The 20,012-nt window shown below is 33.6% G+C and overlaps 3 protein-coding genes across 3 annotated transcripts; all 3 read right to left on the bottom strand.

The window, feature by feature from the left end:
- LOC109723835 (peroxidase P7-like) lies at nucleotides 176–1,893 on the bottom strand. The gene is made up of 3 exons (XM_020252322.1): nucleotides 1,545–1,893; nucleotides 1,257–1,451; nucleotides 176–992 (listed from the first exon to the last, which is right to left on the bottom strand). Exons 1-3 carry the CDS (start codon nucleotides 1,752–1,754, stop codon nucleotides 423–425), a joined length of 975 nt encoding a protein of 324 aa, XP_020107911.1. The 5' UTR covers nucleotides 1,755–1,893; the 3' UTR covers nucleotides 176–422.
- On the bottom strand, nucleotides 2,644–4,177 carry LOC109723912 (peroxidase P7-like). The gene is made up of 3 exons (XM_020252420.1): nucleotides 3,897–4,177; nucleotides 3,603–3,797; nucleotides 2,644–3,394 (listed from the first exon to the last, which is right to left on the bottom strand). The coding sequence occupies exons 1-3, from the start codon at nucleotides 4,107–4,109 to the stop codon at nucleotides 2,837–2,839; spliced, it is 966 nt and encodes a 321-aa protein (XP_020108009.1). The 5' UTR covers nucleotides 4,110–4,177; the 3' UTR covers nucleotides 2,644–2,836.
- Nucleotides 9,221–9,991, bottom strand: LOC109724281. Its single transcript, XM_020253054.1, has one exon. It carries the CDS (start codon nucleotides 9,913–9,915, stop codon nucleotides 9,388–9,390), a length of 528 nt encoding a protein of 175 aa, XP_020108643.1. The 5' UTR covers nucleotides 9,916–9,991; the 3' UTR covers nucleotides 9,221–9,387.

The raw sequence follows: 20,012 nt of genomic DNA, 5'->3' as shown, positions 1-20,012 counted from the left end.
TCAATATCAAGCATATAAATAAATATATGTGTGTATGTAATATAACTTTAAATTTAGCAACAAGTAATCAAATTTATTTTGATTAATTAAATATACGACAAAAGTATATATCCCTATCGATATTTTTGACTAAGTCAAAGATTACGATCCAGTCCAAATAAATTAGCAAAATAAGTATTCAACTAATGCACCTCATTACCTTCCATTAACACAAGCAAATAATAAATAAACACAAGTGAATGGCTATTATACAAGTATTCAACTTCTCCAATAACTTCAACACATACCATTCCCTCCTAGCCAATTCAAGCTAAGTTAAACAAGAAACTCTCTTGTGGGACTCATCACAATGCACGCAAAAATAAACATTATATTCGTTGAATTTGATCAAATTCAGCAAGTAAATAGTAATCAAATTTGTATTAATCTTGGTTCACGACGCGACAATTCTCGCGGATTTCTCCATCGTCCCCCGTGAGCGGGCTCAAATTTCCCATGTTGATCATGGCGGTCCCGAAATCCGACCAGAAGTCGGTCGGACTCTGGCTGTAGAACTGCACCAGATTGTCGCTGTCACTGCCGTCGCCTTGGAACAGCTGCTGGTCCGAGTGCAACAGCCCTTGGTTTTGTAACAAGCCTTGGTAGTAGTCCGTGTCGACGACGAACGGTGTGTCGTCAAGCGAGGCGAGGACGTCGTCACCGTCGCCTGCATCGGGCGGGCATTGTGCTTGGAGGGAGGCGGCAAAGTCGGAGTTGATGTCGGCGGTCTCGTTGTAGATGCGGTTGCGGAAGGAGACGCAGCGGGCGAAGCCGAGGGTGTGCGCGCCGGAGAGCACGACGAGGTCGGAGAGGGAGAGGCCCTGCGACTGGAAATTGGAGACGAGGCCGGCGAGGTCGAGGGTCGGGGCGGGGATGTTCGCGTTGGCAGCCGCCAAGCTCGCATCGGTCGCGTCCCTGCGACCAAGCAGCACGTCGTACGAGGCGCCGCCGAGCTGCCAATATTTTCTTTTTCTTTTCAGGGGTTAGATGGCATGAGAGTGTGGGTGCTTCGTATGCAGCTCTTACATGCACTTTGTTACACTTTGATTCTGAAAAGTTCCCGCTTAATGTGTGTGTATATCAGTACAAGTTTATTTAGAAAGAATATATATATAAAAAAAAAATTGTGTTTTTTAAGAAACAACAATAAATCATAGTTACTAAATGCGCAATATTAAATCAAAAGTGGTAAAATTTACTAAATAACATCAACTTACAGCCACAATCGAATCCCGTGCTGCGACCGCCAGGATATCGGCGCAAGAGACCACATTCCCTAGGCACGCATCGTTCACTGCGGATTTAATCTGATCGACCACGTCGAACCCTCTCGCTGAATTCTTATTCGGCTTAGCCGTCTTTTCCCCGGTCATTGCTGGCGTGTCATCCAGCAAAATTGAACCATCACATCCCTACCAATTCAAAAAAAAAATTTCAAAATTTTATCCATCATATCATGTTATCATTCCTAGCTCAATTCACGAGAAAATGCAACACGGTCATACATTCACAAAGCAGTCGTGGAAGTGTAGGCGAACCAAAGAAGCGCCCATCCGTGGCTCCTGTATGATCGCCGCCTCGACGGTCGCTTGGATGGTCGAAAGCGCTTGTGGGCATATCGAGTCGTAAAAGTCGGAAGTGAGCTGCGCAAAGGCCGGGAAGAAGATCGCAGGAATTAGGGCAAAAAGAGTGAAAGACTTAACCACACTTGCCATTGTGAGGGGCACACAAATATTTTGTTGGTGAGGGGAAACGGATAGGATTAGAGTGTTTATATATAGGTAAAGTGATCAACCTACTACGTTTTGTGGAGGTACCAACCACTAATTGTTTAATGTAACCCTAGTTTTGGTGCATAGATGGAAAAGAATAGCTGAGGGTCTCAAAACTTGCTAATGAAGGAGGGGTTTCTTCTTATCCTAATGTTGCTAGAGGTTTCCACAATCTCTTGGTGGGGTATTAGATTTTTCTATTTGGAAGTTACTTGTTGAATGAAATTAATATAGTGCTTATTGCTTCTCACTATATCAAATGACAAGTACATCAAATTGTTTTAATTGTACTTTGAATCAAGCTATTTAACTGCCGATCTCTCAGAGAAGCTCTTACAAATTTGGCTTGCAAAAGATAATGCATGTAATTTGAAAAGAAAGGACTTGCTACAAGATCCTTTTTGTTTTTTTTGAGTTAATGATCGTAAGCTACCGACTTTGTTCATTTTTTTTAGAAATGAACTCAACCAAAAAGGTGAAACAATTAGATCTCAAATTTAGGATCTCGAATATCAACCATCAAGCATTTAGCCAACTGTGTTAAATATGGTCGATTGCTAAAAAAATTTATATAATAGGGCTCAGGTTTTACTTTTGCTTTTTCTTTCCCTCTCATTACACATAATTCTATTACCTTTATTACAAGAATATATCCAAATCATTTGTTGCCGAATTGTGAGGACCTTGGTGGGGTGGGAGGTTGTTGGTTCGAGTCGCAGATAAGGGAGCTTCGAGTCGATTTGTAGGTGGCTAAGATCTCAATTTTCGAAAGCAAAAAAGAAAACTTCAATTGTATAATTAAATGGATAAGTAGATAATATAAAATTGCTACTAATTATTAAGAACCCCACAATACAATTTCATTGAAAATGGCATCAACCAACCTCAGAACAGTTTACATTATTGAACAACCAAACACAAGAACATTAACACAGAGGCCCAAACCACAAAAGCCCACAACTAAATAATAGTACACAAGACACACAAAGCCCAAAAGGGCCATGTAACAGGCCCAATAAGGCCCATTAATTCACCCTCCTGCAATTCAAACGTATTTCCCCGGCACTCCCAGTGAGGGGGCTCAAAGCTCCCATCCTTATCATGGACTCCCCAAAGTCCTTAGCAAAAGCTTCAGGGTTACTGCTATAGAAACTCACGAGCCCATCAGCGCCACCCCAGTCACCCTTGAAAAGCTGCTGGTCCGAGTGCAGCAGCCCCTTGCGCCGCAGGAGCCGGTCGAAGTACGACGTGTCGAACCGCACGGGGGTATCGTCCAGAGGCGCGAGGTTGTCGTCGCCGCCCGATAGCGGGCATTGCGATTTTAGGTATGAGGCGAGACCGGAATCCAGCGTGGCCGTCTCGTTGTAGAGGCGGTCGCGGAAGTTAATGCACCGAGCGAAGCCCAGCGTGTGCCCGCCGGCGAGGGCGACGAGGTCGACGAGGGAGAGGCCGTGGGAGTTGAAGTTGGCGAGGAGGCGGTCGAAGTCGAAGGTCGGGGCGGGGATGCTGCTGTTGGCCGCGGCCGCGCTCGCCGTCGTCGAGTCTCGCCGGCCTAACTGCACCTGGTATGATGGCCCCCCCAGCTGCATCAATTAAACCACCAAAACACACGGCTTCATTAGTTAGATGATTTGCTTGATGTAATTAATCTACGTACTAACAATGGAAGTTCAAACAATAGATCGACGATAACTTAAAACATTTCAAACGTTGTGGGCACAAATTACATAATAGTTAATTTAAGAAGTCAAATGTCAAAGTTGACTAAGTCAACATCATTAGTCAACACACCGCGGCCACCGAGTCACGAGCCGCAACCGCGAGGATGTCCGCGCATGAGACGACGTTGCCGCCGCAGGCGTAGTTAACCGCATCTTTGATTCGATCGACCACCTCGAATCCCCTCGCCGAATTCTTATTCGGAGCCGCGTTCTTCTCTCCGGTGAAAAAAGGGGTGTCATCTAACAAATTGGACCCGTCACAACCCTACAAACAAATATCACAAATTTAGCACGTAGCTTTTATCGTATTAAAACAAGTAATTAGCTTACAATTTTGAACTTTTAGGATTGATCGATCGCTTACATTGACGAAGCAATCGTGAAAATGCAACCGGAGGAGCGACGCGCCCATCCGCGGCTCTACTGCGATCGTCTCCTCGATCACCGCCTTGATGGCCGGAAGTGCGTGTGGGCACAGCTTATCGTAGAAGCAGGGGTCAAGTTGCCCTCTTGTAGGGTTGAAAGAAGCAGCTAAGACCAGCACAACACATGAGAGAAGAGAAAGAACAGATGCCATTGCTATGATCAACTAACTAGCCTGAGCTAGGCTTCAATGTTTTAATTTGGACGAAATAAACAGCAGTATTAGGGGGGTTTATATAGATGAACTTGTAGATTTTTCTATTAAAGGTTGGAACTCAACGCGCGTTATGTACAAGTAGACCTGGTAAGGTTACACTAGTGTTTCAAACTTGTTAGGTGGGAAAAACGTATTATTTACATACAATATATGTATTATATATATGGCATGCATGGAAGAGATAAGAGTGAGTCCAAAATTCGTGACGAAGTTGCATGCCAATTGATATGTTATTTTACCTCAAAAAAAAAAAAAGATTTGTCTAATTAATTTCGTCCGTTGGATGACGGTGGGCTACCTCACCGACACTAGGCACGCACTGCGACGGCCGCTTTCATATTATTATGCATTATTAGTACTGTTAAGACTGATTCTAATGACTTCTTAGTACGTATTTATCAATTTTTTGAATAGGATTAATTGTATACAACTCCCAATATCGAATAACAAATATATTTTTATAAAGTTTAATTTTTTTATATTCATTCATACAAAAATTCTAATATTTTTTAAATATACTTCCGCTGTAAGCATCTCCGTTAGAAAAATATGGTTAATTATAAACAAAATACTTAACCCTGATTAGTGATTAAAGTAAATTAATCTTTTTACTCTTCTTGTATTATTTGTGATACTAGAAAGAAAGAAAATGATTATTGAAAATTTTTGGAAGAATATATATTTTTTATAATTCTAGCAATTGAAACTTTTGAAGCAATATATTTCTAATGTAAAAAATGCCATTTCACTCGTATTCTGTTAAAAAAAAAAACAGAACTTCAACCGGTAACAAACTAGAGAGACGAATATGAATATCACTGAACTTTTACAGAGATAAAGATGAAAAGTTGAACTTTTTAGAAATATATATTTACTATTCGATATGTTACTGGGAGCTGACGAGCTGTATAAAATTAACCCCTTTGGAATAATATAGCGTATCAAAATTAATCCTCAGTAAGTCCCTTCGCTCCCACGAGGTTTTGGCGCATATTCCAGCGCCTGCCACTTTATGACTATTATTTTTATCTATTATTTAATTATTGCTATAGTCTGTGCAGATGGTATGGTTCATCTGCTATCCATTGCTATCCATCGCGTACAATTTCTTTTTAGATTAGTTTGTTATTACAGCATAATGTGGAAGTTGATGGTGAAAAAAGAAACCATGAGCACATCGCTCCAAACGACCAAAAAAGGACAAGGTATAAACCGCCGAGGTTTTTTTATTTTTTTAGTTTTCGAACTTTTATTTTTCAATCTATTTATGAATATGTTGAAGTTGTGAATCGCTTAAGAAGATCTGTATCACATCCGGAGCTTTAAAAAATTGGGGCAGTTCAACCAAACTTCAGGACACGTAGAACATGTCCCTTGCTTCCATATAAATAACTATAACGAAAATTTATTAAATTATAGCTAATTTGACATTTATAAGAGAGTCAAACATAAAACCAAAAAATAATATATATAGAGAGAGAGAGCGAAAGATAGTATGTAAGTCGTTTCATTTATTTTTTTTAGAAATAACTTAATTAAAGATGTGAAGCAATTAGGCTTCAAATTGAGGATCTCAGATACCAACCATAAAACTCTTTGCCACTTGCATTAGGGACGGTCGGTAAAATATATATATATATATATATATATATATTGAAAAACAACTTTGTACCAAACAAAACCAACTATGAACTGGTTAAGCACAAGCTAAGATCTTGATTAATTATATTCGAATTCGAAGTTGGATCTAATATGATGCTCTTATGTAGTCCTTGTTGAAAAGATCACATATGAATCGCAAATTTACATTTTAAAAGTCCTAGAAAAATATGAGAAAACATTGGAAGAGTTCTTTTACTTATCACCAAACGAATGCTAGGTCAATATGTAATATATATATATATATATATATATTATGCTATCAACCTTAGTTAAGAAGTTGTTTTGTAAATTAAGTACTTTGCAAGACTAAGTCGCTGTTACCAGTGATGCATGTTGATGGAGATTTTTGTTTAATAAAAAAACGTATTAGGTGCATCGGCGACTTCTTAATTATATTCCTTCTAAGAAAAAGGATTAGAATTTAGAACCGGAGCTTTCGATATGTTAGACCGAGTCGATAGTCGTGTTGGATATCAATTTATGCAGTTTTATGTGTTAACTTGTTTATTAATTCTTCTATACAACAATGGGCTTAGAAACCTGTTTAATTAATTATATTTATGACCGGCCGCTCCTATCCGAAGTGGTAAAAGATTTGGTGGTTAGTACCCAAAGTCGCAAGTTCAAAATTTAGCTGTTTCACATTTCCAGCGAAGTTTTTTTTTAAAAAAGAAAACGAAATAGGTAGTGAAGTAGGTAGTATGCTTGCTACCTTTCATTTAAGTTCGAATAGATGAAAGGAAAACGATTCAATAAAAGGAGAAAAAGAGGATCGTTCAAACCATTGACATTTTGTAAAAAATTTACCCCAAATATTGTATTATTTTATTTTATTTTACATTTGGAGAAATTTGTTGTGTTAGTTTTTTACATTTGACTCTTCAAACTCATCGTGAACTAAAAGCAAGGGATGGATAAATTGGCCCTTTGAACTAAAAGCAAGGGATGGATAAATTGGCCCTTTGCAGCGCAGGATACAGTATTGGGCCCAATTGGGCCCTAATGGGCTTCGAATATAACTTGGCCTCTCGAAACCTGGTCCATATTGTTTTTGGGTGTTTGGGTGGGCCTAAAGTTCGAAATTTTACATTGGGATCTAAATTAAGGATGGGAATTATTAGAGATGCAAATGAACCAGGCCCAATTTAAACTCAGTTATAGGTTGGCTTTACCCAACATTAACTCCGATCAATTGGTTGGTTTAGCGAGGCTACATTAAGCGTCGTAGGCTTTATATTGGAGCCACCTAATTAGTTTCTCTGAACTTTGAGACTCTGATTCGAATCCTACTTTATTCATAAATGGCGTACAAACATGTCAGGTATGAACAAAAATTTAGAAGACGTTAATTATGTTGCTAATGTGGCCAACCAATCGAATTATTCCCATTGAATTTATTCATCCCAATATGATTATTAAAAAAATAATTTTTTTTTTATCTTTTTTTACTCAAAAGGAAAGATATGATTGACTATTAATAGATGATGTGGTGTGATAAATATATAATAGAATATCTCATCACGTAGAGTGAGAAATATCAACGACGAGATTATCAGGCACAGGGTGTTACTATGTATTTCTTGACAAGGGTGTTAGTATGTAAGCCTCAAGCTATAAATGCTAATGTCCCGTAAAGTCCCACCACAATAAGTTGCATAGACACTTTTTTTTTAAAAAAAAAGGTTGTCCATTTGTTAGATGTGTTTCGAATTTTTAAATCTCAAAAGTGTTTCACCGCACGTACGTCTCGGAACTTGTCGAGAACTAAAAGAAAATTCTTCTTGAGTTATATATTTATATAGTTTAACTACTACTCCATATATCTAGCTTCCTCCGACAATATGCTGGTTGGTCGCGAAACAACGTAGATTGGCTTAATTCTTTATTAATTATCATCATTTTTCCTAATTATATCTAGTATTTTATACCTGGCGAACTAAGAAAGGTACATTAGAGTACGTTATGAACCTTTTTTGATTAGTTCAATAAATTCTAGTATTTATGATATATCATAGGATGAGCCTAGATATATAGCGTAAATGAATATATATTTAGGGAGGAGGACATGGCTAACTACGTGAAGATGCAATGTCTCAATCGTTTCACAAGTAAGAAAATTTTAATTGATGGGAACAAAGCAACCACAACAGAGGGGGGGGGGGGGGGGGGACTTTAATTTGATCTCGTCGTGATTTATTTAATCGCAAACCTAGATTAGGTTCAACTATCACCTATCTATCTTGTATATATGGCATTTTAAGTTAGCTTGCGTCTTAAGATGATAAAGTTGATTTGTGTGGAAGGTGCTTTGCACTACATATAATTAATTTCATAAATAAGAATCATCAGTGGGAATTAATTAACAATAAGATTATAATTAAGACTGATCGTCTCTAGCACAAGTGCAAAGAAACTTGATAATTGATACCCCGAGATTTCAAATTCGAATCCTAATGATTCACTTTCTAGCTAGTTAATTTTATTTTTAAATAAAATAAATAAAACTAGTAGGATACTATCTATCTCTCTAAAAAAAAAAAAAAAAAAAAAAAAAGTAATATTAAGACATTGCATGGCTATAATTAACTTTGAAAGGACACCCAAAAAAAACCCCTTAATTAATAACACTTTATTGCTTTAGGGATCTTTCAATTATTTTAACTATTTCGTACATTTATTTTTCCCAAAATCTCAGCCCGACATTAAGTACGGTTAATAATAGTTTGAATTTTTCTAACTCGGCTATCAATATATCCTTCTCTAGAAACAATAAATTAATGTCGCGCATTCGTAGTCGTCGCTTGGTAGAGAAAATTATGAATATTCATCCTTTGTAATTTTACTTTACTAGTACTAATTCTCACCACTTTTCGTGCGATCTAAAAAACGTTAATGGGGTGTTGGAATTATTAGTTACAAAACAGAAAGTTTGATAGAGAAATTTAAAGCATATAAAAACTTAAAATACTATAAAGTTCTAACTTTAGTAATAGTAGAAAAATATATTCAATTACTCTACTAAGTTGATTGGCTAATGAGCTATATATGTCACCGCCCATCCACATGAATTACGTACGTAACATCCTTACAACATAGTTGAAAACGCGAACATTTTGGATCAACCCAAAACGTAAATATCTTCTCGTTCACCACTTGAAATTAAATAGTCATTTTTATTGATTAATTCAAATTAACTACCTTGTCCTCTTCTTTATGTCATAGCGCCTTCAACTAATCCACCACTATTAACATCAAATCTCAAAAAAAAAAGAAGAAGAGAGAGAGAGAGAGAGAGAGAGATAGAGAGAGAGAGAGAGAGAGATATGTTTGATACAAACAAAATTCGCCCACATATCTATATATATATATATCTTTAATTAATCAAGTTGCACACAAGTCAACACTTCATTTCTTTTCTTATTTGGTATACAAGGCACAATACCACAAATTTTACACACACTGCACCCTCTCTAATAAAGTAATTAACTAAATATACTACCTTAATCTTGATTATTATACCGATGCAGCGACATATTTAATTTGCTCTCCTTAATTAACCCCACCAGCGCCCGGGCGTGGCCACATACCACGCGCACGGCGTCGAGGTCGGCGACCCGTCGACACAGCCAGAGTACTCCGCATCATCGTCGACGCCGCGCGAAGAGCCCGAAAACGATGATCCCGGGCTCGCGAACCGCCGGTTCGGCCCTGCGGTCGGCTTCTTTCGGCCGAGCAGCTTCGGGAGCACGGCTTTGATGAGGCTGAACTTCTTGTGGCTCTTCTCGACGCTCTTCTTCGTGTTGGCGGAGTAGTAGGAGGGGGGAGGAGTGAGAGGGGGGAGTGTTAGAAGCTGGCGGTTGAAGTCGTCGGCAGCGGGTTTCTTCGGAGTGCCGGGCTCCGACTCCCAAACGAAGGGCACGGATCCGGCGGTGACGGCGTAGTACACCCGGAACGACGGGTTGTGGTTGTCGTTGGACGTCGACGACACCTTCGTCTCCTCTTCCTCCTCCTCCTCCCCCTCCTCCTTGGCCAGCCACACTGATCTTCTTCTGAGCGGCTTTTCCGAGAAGCTCGAAACCATCTTCTTCTAGGGCTTTTGAGAGAAGCAGAAGCAGGTGCTTGCTAGATAGAGAAGCTCGCGAGAATCTATGCTTGTGTGTGTATATATATATGAGGGGAGAGTGACTAATTAATTAATAAGATTTTTTTATAATTTAGTTAATTACTTATTAGGGTGTAGAATAATATAAATCAAGTGGGGTAGCACATGCATGAAGGGATGGATTAATTGGTCGCTTTTGACTTTTAGGAAAAGCATGGTGTAATCGTGTGGCTCTGATTAAATTCATCAGCTAAATTATATAATGCGGACAAATTAAGCCTAGGGGCGTTGAATATGTCTCTCGTTGGATTCTGCAGCGAATATTTTATAGGACAAACCTAAATAAAAAAAAGGAAAAATAAAATAGCAATCACAAAACAATTAAGCGATATAAAAGAAATTAATTAGATCCTGAAACATCAATGCTAAATTTTAATTTATCAAAACTTTAAAGTTAACTCGTACGCGTGAAGTTGCAAATGCGATGCGGGTTCTTAATTAGGTGATTGATCCTTGACCCTTCTACTAAATGTAGGTAAAATGTGCCACGTGGTATGGGGTCTCATGCATCAGAGGCTCTGGGTTTGCCACGTGGAACACGCTTGTAAACCTGCTGAGGAGCAGATGGGCTCGGCCCCCAAAAAAAATAAAAAAATAAATTTCAAAATACCACCCAAGTGGTTCGTATTTTTTCACTTTAGTATCATATAGCTTAAAGTATATTAATTTAGTTTTCTGTGATTTTATTTTTATCTATTCATAAATTTTTTCGTTAATATTTTATTAAATTATATATAAAAAATTTCAGATATTCCATCTAGATTTATCGAATATTTATTTTAGCATACTTTAGTTTTAACTTTATCATCGATTTAACAAAACAATTAGTGAAATGGATAATAAAAAGGTAAAAATAAAACCACAGGGCACTAAATTGATACATTTTAATACATAGGGTACTAAAGTGAGAAAATATAAAACCACGGGATGATATTTGAAGTTTTTCCAAAAAAAAAAGAAAATCCTCGTGAACTTCTTTATTTTTTATTTATGTATATTTGATTCAATTGAATTTTTTATTATTAAACATTAATTTTGTTACCAGTTGTACGAGGGTTTCATTAATAACTGACTAACACTCTAGTTAATAAATTTAGACATGTCAAATGTACGGATTGAATAAATACATAAGCTGACCATTGTACCCGCAGATCATATGGCTACGAATAAATCTATTCGTGAATTTTTGTGTAGTTAATATTTTTATCCATACCAGCTCACGGGCGGGGTAGTCGGTATGTGGTTTACCCGCGAGTTTTTTTTTGTTCCTATACTTTTTAAATTTAAAATACATATACATAGTTTTTAAAAATATAACATAATTTATTATTTAAAAATCATAATATATAATAAATAATTTAAAATCTTAAAATATATAAATTACATAGTATAAAAATATTTTAATATTCTATATTTTCATAATACAAAAATAATGAAAATTTTCATGGTAATAAAATCGATATCTCGAGAATTATATATTTTTTAATTAAAAAACATGTGCTGGTACTCAAAGATACCGTGATTTGTTCAAAATGTTTATAACTTAACAGGTACTCACCCATTTATCCATAATTTTTTGGATTATAAAAAATTAATATTCATACTCGTAAATTTGTGAATAATCCACGGACAGCGATTGCCAGATCTAAATAAATCTATTAATTTTAATTAAAATTTTAAAATAATTAATTATTTAATAAAAAAATGGACCGGTTCGATCTTTCGTTTGCAGTTGGGGTCAACGGGTAACGGCCGAGCAAATCGATGCGACTTTTCCGGCACCGAAAGGCTTTCGAACATGCGATGTGCCCATGATCTATTTAGATGTGCTTAATTAGGGTTACATTTGTGTGTATCAACAAATTAAATCCCAGGACTTAATTTTAGCAGTTGATTAAGTTCTGCGTTGTTGTGTCGTGGCTTGCTGGTCGTTATGGTCAGATGCTTGATTTCGGGCCCAGCTTCTTCGATATTTATAACTAGATCCCAGAAAAATAAAGAACAATCCACTTTATATATATTGTGATTGTGATTCAAAATCATGTTTACCATTTACTTGTCACTGACAAGAATTATGTTATTATACTATCGATAGTACCAAACGTTTTATGCTATTGAGTTTTGGACCATTGAATGAAAAAATGTACGGTTAAAATGATAGTGGTCTCTTAAAATTTAGTAGATTATTAGTTGAATAGTATAATCTAATGGGTGAAAATGATCAAAGGATAGATCTAACGATAGAAAAGTAGAGAGTGTCAAGAATTTGGTACTATAAATAGTATAGTAACCGGATTGCACTGATAATACTCTTTTCATTTAGGGGCCGCTTGGTTTCACATAAAACTGTGAAAAATAATTTTCGGTGAAAAAATTTTCGGAGAAAAATAAATTTCATACATTTTAGTACTTGATTTGTAGGAAAAAATAAAAATTCCTCATCAAAATTGTTTGGTTGAAAGAAAACGTAAGAAAAGGATATCTTCTATTCTACATATTATATAGAGTTAATTTCATACATGTCTCTACAAATATAATGAATGACAAATATATTCTTGAAGTTCAACTTTTTATAATAATAGAATTGAAAATATAAACAGTTTTCTAATGATTTTTAACGGTAACAAATTAGAGGGATATATTTGAAAATATTAAAATTTTTGTAGAGACAAATTGAAGTGAAACTTGTATAGGAATATATCTTACGATTCTTACTATATTTGAAAGACCTGGTGAAATTAACCCTTATATGTATTATTGTAATAATAATATTAATCAATAATATAATTTTATTATTATATATTTGTAAATTAAAATATATGAAATTTATATTATATAGAGTATATGCATGTAAGATATAAATATAATATAACATCATAGTAAGTATATAATACTATATGTTTTATAGTCATAAAAATATAAAAATATATAGATAATTTTTTATACTCCCTCTCTTTTCGTAATATATATTATTATCTATATTATATATAAAAAACACGTATTTCAAATTGGGTCGGTCGGTCCAGAGACTTCATTTCGATTTGTTGTGTGTGTACTGTGCATGAGAAGTGAGAGATTAGACGTAACTAAAACGGGAAAGTTTTATATCTCCCTTTTTTTTACAGACTAATTAATATTTTATTTTTTGTTATTAATATTTTCATCATTCAATGATTTTTGTAAGATAGAGGATATTTAGTATGGGGTATGAGTGTGATGTGCGTGGGGGTCTGACTTAAATTTGTGAGTTTTGTGTATTTAACTTTTTTTATTGTTGGATACTTGTTAATTTAATAAGTAGGTTATATTTTTAAATTTTAAAATATAAAAAAATATTCGAAGGGGGGGGTGTTATGTGATATAGTATATAGTAGGGGTAGTGGGTTATGTAATGAGGAGTAAGGTTATTAATAAAGGAAAGTTAGAGAAACTATATGATTGATTGGTTTGAGACAAGAGGTGCTGAGATTACAGTGTGAGAGTTTGGAGCAGAGTATTTGCGTGATGGTGTAGTGTAGAGAGTTGAGGGTATAGTTTGTTAAAGGTTTAAATGTGGTAGTATTTAATTTTTTGGAATTATAGTTGATTGATGGTATAAATTTTATAGTGGAATTGATAGTATAGTATAAATAGTAATAGGTTATGCTGCAAGTTGAAAAAGGGGGGGAAGAGCGGTTCAAGAGAGAGAGCGCGCGCAGGTGGGTTTTCGATAGTTTATCACTGTTGCGCGTTCTGCTGCGTTTAAGGGGAGTATCAATTTGCTCCTATGTTGGTTTCTTTTTCTTTTTTCTTTTCAATTTCATTATTTTTTTTCTTAACAGTGATAAAAGTAATTTATAATGGGTACTAACAATGATATATTGATAAATCTATAGTAGGGTATCTCAAGTTTTTGGATATAATTTAATGAGTTAATTAACAAAAAGCTACCGAAAAGATAAAAATGAAACCGACCGAGGCGGACAATTTGATCATTTTAAAGCCACCAGAGGGGTAAAGGTGAGAGATACTCAAAACCACAGCCGGAAGTTTTTTAACGTTTTTCCTAAAAATATATATATATATATATATATATTTATATATATATTATATATCGATTATTATTACAACACAGAGAGAGAGAGTTGAGGTGCATTGGTCCCGGTCTCTCAACGCTCTTCAAATAAGCTCGTGAACCGATGATGCTGTTTTAATGCGCACGAGCAGCCATTTTCTTCTCAATGTTGTTTTTTTCCTGCGCCGTTAAGATGAGTCGGAAAATTAAAAAAGCTGAGTTGATTTTTTCGTATCCGATAAAATGATTTTTTTACAAATAGAAAGTTAAACTTTATAGGAATATATTTCCTATTCACTTATGTATTGTAAAGACCTGTTGAAATTAACCCTTATATAGATTATTGATATATATAATTATCATAATATATTTTTATATTATTATTATTTGTAAATTAAATATATGAAAATTATATTATATAATATATTGGTAAGTATATAATATAATATACATCATAGTATGTATATAATACTATATGTATTATATCATAAAATATAAAATATATATAATAATTTTTTATACCTTCTCTTTTCGTAATATATAATTATCTATCTATATTATATATAAAAACACGTATTCAAAATTTCGGTCTGTCGAGGACCTATTTCAATTTTTTTCTGTACGCAAAAATAAATAACGTAACAAAACGGAAATTTTAGATCCCTTTTTTTTACAACTAGTAATATTTTATTTTTTATTAAATATTTTTATCATTCAATATTTTTTAAGATTAAATATTTATATATTATCTCCATTCTATTACTTAATATTTTATTTTTATATTAACTTTTAATTTGGATACTTTTAATTTAAAATATATATTTAAATTTTAAAATATAAAAAAATATTCAATGTGGTATATATATATATATATATATATATATATATATATATATATAATAAAATAAAAACTATATAATTTATTGGGTAACAACTATCTAATTAGAGTTAGAATTTGACAGATATTTTCTAATATATATATAAATGAATATATTTTTTTAAATTTAAATTTTATATAATTTTTAATATATATGATGATAATTTATATTAATTTGAGATATATATTAAATATTATACGTATATCAATTAGAAAAAGGGGGAAAACTTCAAAAAACCCCCATGGTTTCATAGTTTTTCACTTTGCCTTCCTGTGGTTTTAAAATGTATCAATTTGCCCCTATGTGTGTTCTTTTTTCTCTTTTTCTTATTCAATTCATTATTTTTTTCTTAAAATCAGTGATAAAGTTAATTTAAAGGTACTAAAATGAATATTTGATAAATCTAGGATGGGTATCTCAAGTTTTCTGTTATATAATTTAATGAAATATTAACGAAAAAGCTACCGAAAAGATAAAAATGAAACCACCGGGGGACAATTTGATACATTTTAAACCACAGAGGGGTAAAGTGAGAAACTCAAAAACCACAGGAAGTTTTTTAAAGTTTTTCCTAGAATAATATTATATATATATATATATATATATTATATATATATATATACACACCAGAGAGAGGAGAGTTGGGTGCATTGTCCCGGTCCTCAGCTCTCAAATAAGCTCGTGAACCGTGATGCTTTTAATGCCACGAGCAGCATTTTCTTCTCCAAGTTGTTGTTTTCCGGCGCGAAGATGAGTCGGAAAATAAAAAAGCTGAGTTTTTCTTCGTATCCATAAAATGATTTTTTTTTTTTTTACACCAAATCAAACATTCGAGAAAAATTTTCAGGCCCGAAAAAATTTTCTCAGCTGTTTTTACGTGGAACCAAAATACTCCCTTAGAGGACAGTAAAAGAGAGGTGCTTTTAATTTTGAATCCATATTTCTCACTAAAAAAATTCAAAGAATGAAAAGTGACACTTCTCTTAAAATATGTAAAATTATTTTCCAATAGAATTTATTTTGATTAAATTACACTTGTGGTCCTTAACTTTGAGGAAAGTGACATTTTAGTTTTTAAACTTTCAATATTACGTGTCTCATAGTCTGACCCAAAAAAGAAATTTACCCAATGATTTTATAAGAAACCAAATACTTGGAAATTTGAAGTTTAAAAGTTATTTTTGGCCTGATTTACATGCAATCAAATACCGAATAATCAATGGCAACTAAGAGGGAATGTGAATTAGTTCGCAAGTAAAATTTAAGTAGATTAATTTAAGATGAAAAATTGTACAATAGAAATGAAACGAAAAGAAAAAAGAAAGCAAACACATGAGATGGCAGGGATAATTTATCTTGATTCGGCTTTTTTTTACCTACTCCACTCTTATCGCTCCTCTTCTCGTGGCACTGATTTAATCACTAGTGTTTTAAACATGATAAGATCGAATCTGTTGTGATATCACTTTACAAGACTTTTATTGCAATCTTTTAAGAAAACTCATAATTTTACGTACGAAAAAAAAAGAAGAAAAACAAGAGCTTTAATTGGGAGATGTATTTTTCAATGTACATAGAGCTATATCTCAACCTTTGCCTGAGACACGATCTTTAAATGCATATTTCATTATTTCAAAATTAGAAAAGAAGCACCATATTCAAGCTAATTAATTTTCATTTGAACTTGTAGCAAGTTGCAAGTATCTTTTGAATTAATACCATATTTTAGAAATTTTTTGAATACATACAGTATTTGTAAAGCCCTTTTGAATTTATACCACATTTGCAATGTCTTTTTGAATGCACACCACATTTGCAAAACTCTTTTGAATTTATATCATACATTAATTGAACTTTTTTAAAATTCATACAATATTTGAAAATTATGGCTAATTGACTTACTTGCTCAAATCTAACTCGTGGGATTGATTGGCCAACTTTTATAGTACTTGCATTCAATTTGGCGCAATTTGATTTTATCCAGATCAATTTTTTTGAACAGATTGATTCAACTGTTATCTTTGATCAATTCCAATTTGAGTTGAGTTCATTCGAATCTAATTAAAATACAAAATTATTAAGTAACAAATCAAATTCAAAATCTATTTATTATCATCAGAATAATCGTCGGACAAAATCCAACAAATCCGGGCTTAAAAAATTTATATGCGCATGAGTGACGATAAAAAGGTAGCTAGTACCAAACTATAGTTATGCTGATCGCAACGGTTCAACGAGCTTAATCAAATATTATTATTCATGGCATTGTAATCATCAGGATTCTTATGTTGTTTTTGTTGGTGAATGTGACCTAAATATATATTTGTCCTTCCCTTCGAGCAAATGTATTGCGTGCGAATTCAAGTTACATTGTCCATCAAATGACAGATGTGAGAATCAAATTCAGAATCTTTTGAAATGAAAAATATTATTTAGAAGATTAATATGATAAAAAACGATTAAAAATTAGCAGATGAAAAGATTTTAATTTCTCTATAGGTGCGTAATTGCTAATTACTGTGGCTTATGGTTGGAAACAAGATGCCAAAATGTGGTTTTCAATATGTGCTAAGTAGGGAAATGGACAAAAAATGTTTAATTGTTTTACACCATGGATTAGGACATTTCGTCTCAATATGTGGCTAAGTAGGGAAATGGACAAAAAAAGGTTTAATTGTTTTACACCATGGATTGGGACATTTTGTTTTGCTTATTCAGCCAATTAAAGATTGGGTAAAAGGCGACGAACTTGTCTATTTCTATGAGGTTTAGATAACGTGGCCTTTAAATTATGGAACTGGTCCTTTAATTACATAAATAATGCAATGAGAAAAGAATTATTACATTTCGGTTTCGTTTAGAATTGTGAAGAAATTACGCCATGTGTGATAAAGAAGTACGATTAAAAAATATTTTGTTTATATATATGAAATATTACGTTGTGCGTAACACAAAGAGTTGGTTATTATATGTATTATCTGCAACTTCATTGGAAAATGAAAAGTACATATATGTATATTTTCACCTCTACTCCGTTCTATCTAATGACTCATAATACCAAATAGGCTCTAAAAACCCAATTCGAGTGTTGGAATAAGTAGGGTTGGCATGAAGTGTTCCAACTCCATGTCATACATATATATCCAATCCAATCGAGCTTGGATATTTAAGATCGAATGAGATCATTGTTTGTCACATTTACGGCACCATGCGATGCATGTAAGAATTGTAAAATTAATCGATTACTCAAAACGTTGATGTCATTTGAGAGAGACCATTGAAGAGAAAAGAAAAATAAATAAATAATTTCTTTCTTTCTTTCTTTTTTTTCTTAAAGAGATGCTAGCTTACGCTTACTAATTAATGTGTGCATATATAATACATCAGCGTGAGAGCACTTCACTAATTAATAAAAGGCATCATTTTGCAATGAAAAAAAAAAAAGCACAAAGTTACAAATGATGTAAATTTTGAAGAGATTAATTGTAAATATTGAATTGTTACGGAGTACTACAAAGCAGACAAATCCCCCCAACGAAATTTGTGAAATAACCGTTGTACCATAAAAGCTTAAGCGGTTAGATAACGGTATTTATATAATTTTATATTTAATAGAATTCCATTAAGGATCTTCTCTATATTCTTTCTAAAGAACTCAAAAGTTTATGCATGGAAAACTGAATCTGAATCTGAATTCGAAAAAAACTTTTCTCATTATTTTATTCAGTAGTTATGATTTCGACTCTCTGATAATAGAAAATTAAAAAGAGTGCCTTTTATGAACATTACAAAGTGAGAGTAGATCGAGTCTACAAAGATCGATCATGTGAGAGATCTAATTAATGGTCTCTCTTTGAGGATGTAGCTTTTTTAAAAAAAAAAAAAAAATTAACTCTCATGAATCATCATGCATGAGACTCATCGCAAATTATAGAGCGTGTTTAACGAAGATAACATGGTCAAGTGAGATCTTTAATTCGTTCCCATATAAAAATAAGGCCATGTGCTTGGCATGTAACAATGCTAGTACCTGACAAATAGAAGATGAATTAAAGAAAGAAAAAGCACCTCGTTTTAGTAGTTTAAAAAAAAAAAAGAAATAGAGACAGTTGGTATATTCAGTTATGCATCAAAATAAACTTTGGCACTTCATGAGCATACGATATATATATATGCGTTCTGATGAATAATTATCGGATCTTTTTCTTGCGTTGCTTTGAGCTGTAACTCCACATTTTCTTACGATTCAGTTATTCATTTTATGTCTTACACTATTTCAAATATTCAAATCATAATCATGCACCTCAAAATTTAAATTTCTAAAAGGTGCCATCAGTAAAGTAATGAAATCATTATAGATTCCAAAACCGAAAGGTGTCGTCAACCTCTTAGACCCATAAACCGAAAAACAACTAATAAAACCCAACTGGGCTTGAATCCGACCCGATCCAACAAGGCGTTAGCCAACCCACAATTTAAGTTGGTTCGAAGAGGCCCAATCGAATTTGCGTTGGGTTGGGTTGGGTTGGGTTGGGTACAAACCATAATTTTGACGAGTATACGAACGTACATGGGCCGAGTCAGGATATAAACTGTGCAAGCTAGTTTGGATCCAGGCCTTAAATGTTTTGGTTTGGCCCAACCCACTTATTAAATATACTGTACTTGATAATTAGTATTTTATATTAAAAAAAATCTGATTTAATAAAATATGATCGATAGTATTTTCAAAGAATATTTATAAAAATGCAATAAGTTTTTGGATATGTATTACCGTGGTACTAAGCAGTCTAAAAAATTCAACAGATTTGGAAAGAATTTTTTATTATTCATTGAAAAAAAGGTGTCTAAATAATTATGCTATGGCACCTAACAATAACATATCCAATAAATCAAACGTACTACGGAATATATATATATATATATATGATACCCAAAACTCTGTACTGTTGCAACTCCTTTTTTTTTTCTTTTAATTTGAATCATCAGCAAAAATGGGACTTTTGTAATAGTAGTTGTTGCAGCGTGCTTCAAAATTCGTACAAATTAGGAAATATACAAAATGAAAGAAAATAATAATAGGG

Source organism: Ananas comosus, linkage group 18 (assembly GCF_001540865.1).
Source record: "Ananas comosus cultivar F153 linkage group 18, ASM154086v1, whole genome shotgun sequence".
NCBI classification, from domain to species: Eukaryota; Viridiplantae; Streptophyta; class Magnoliopsida; order Poales; family Bromeliaceae; genus Ananas; species Ananas comosus.
This window is presented reverse-complemented; position numbering and strand designations above follow the sequence as displayed.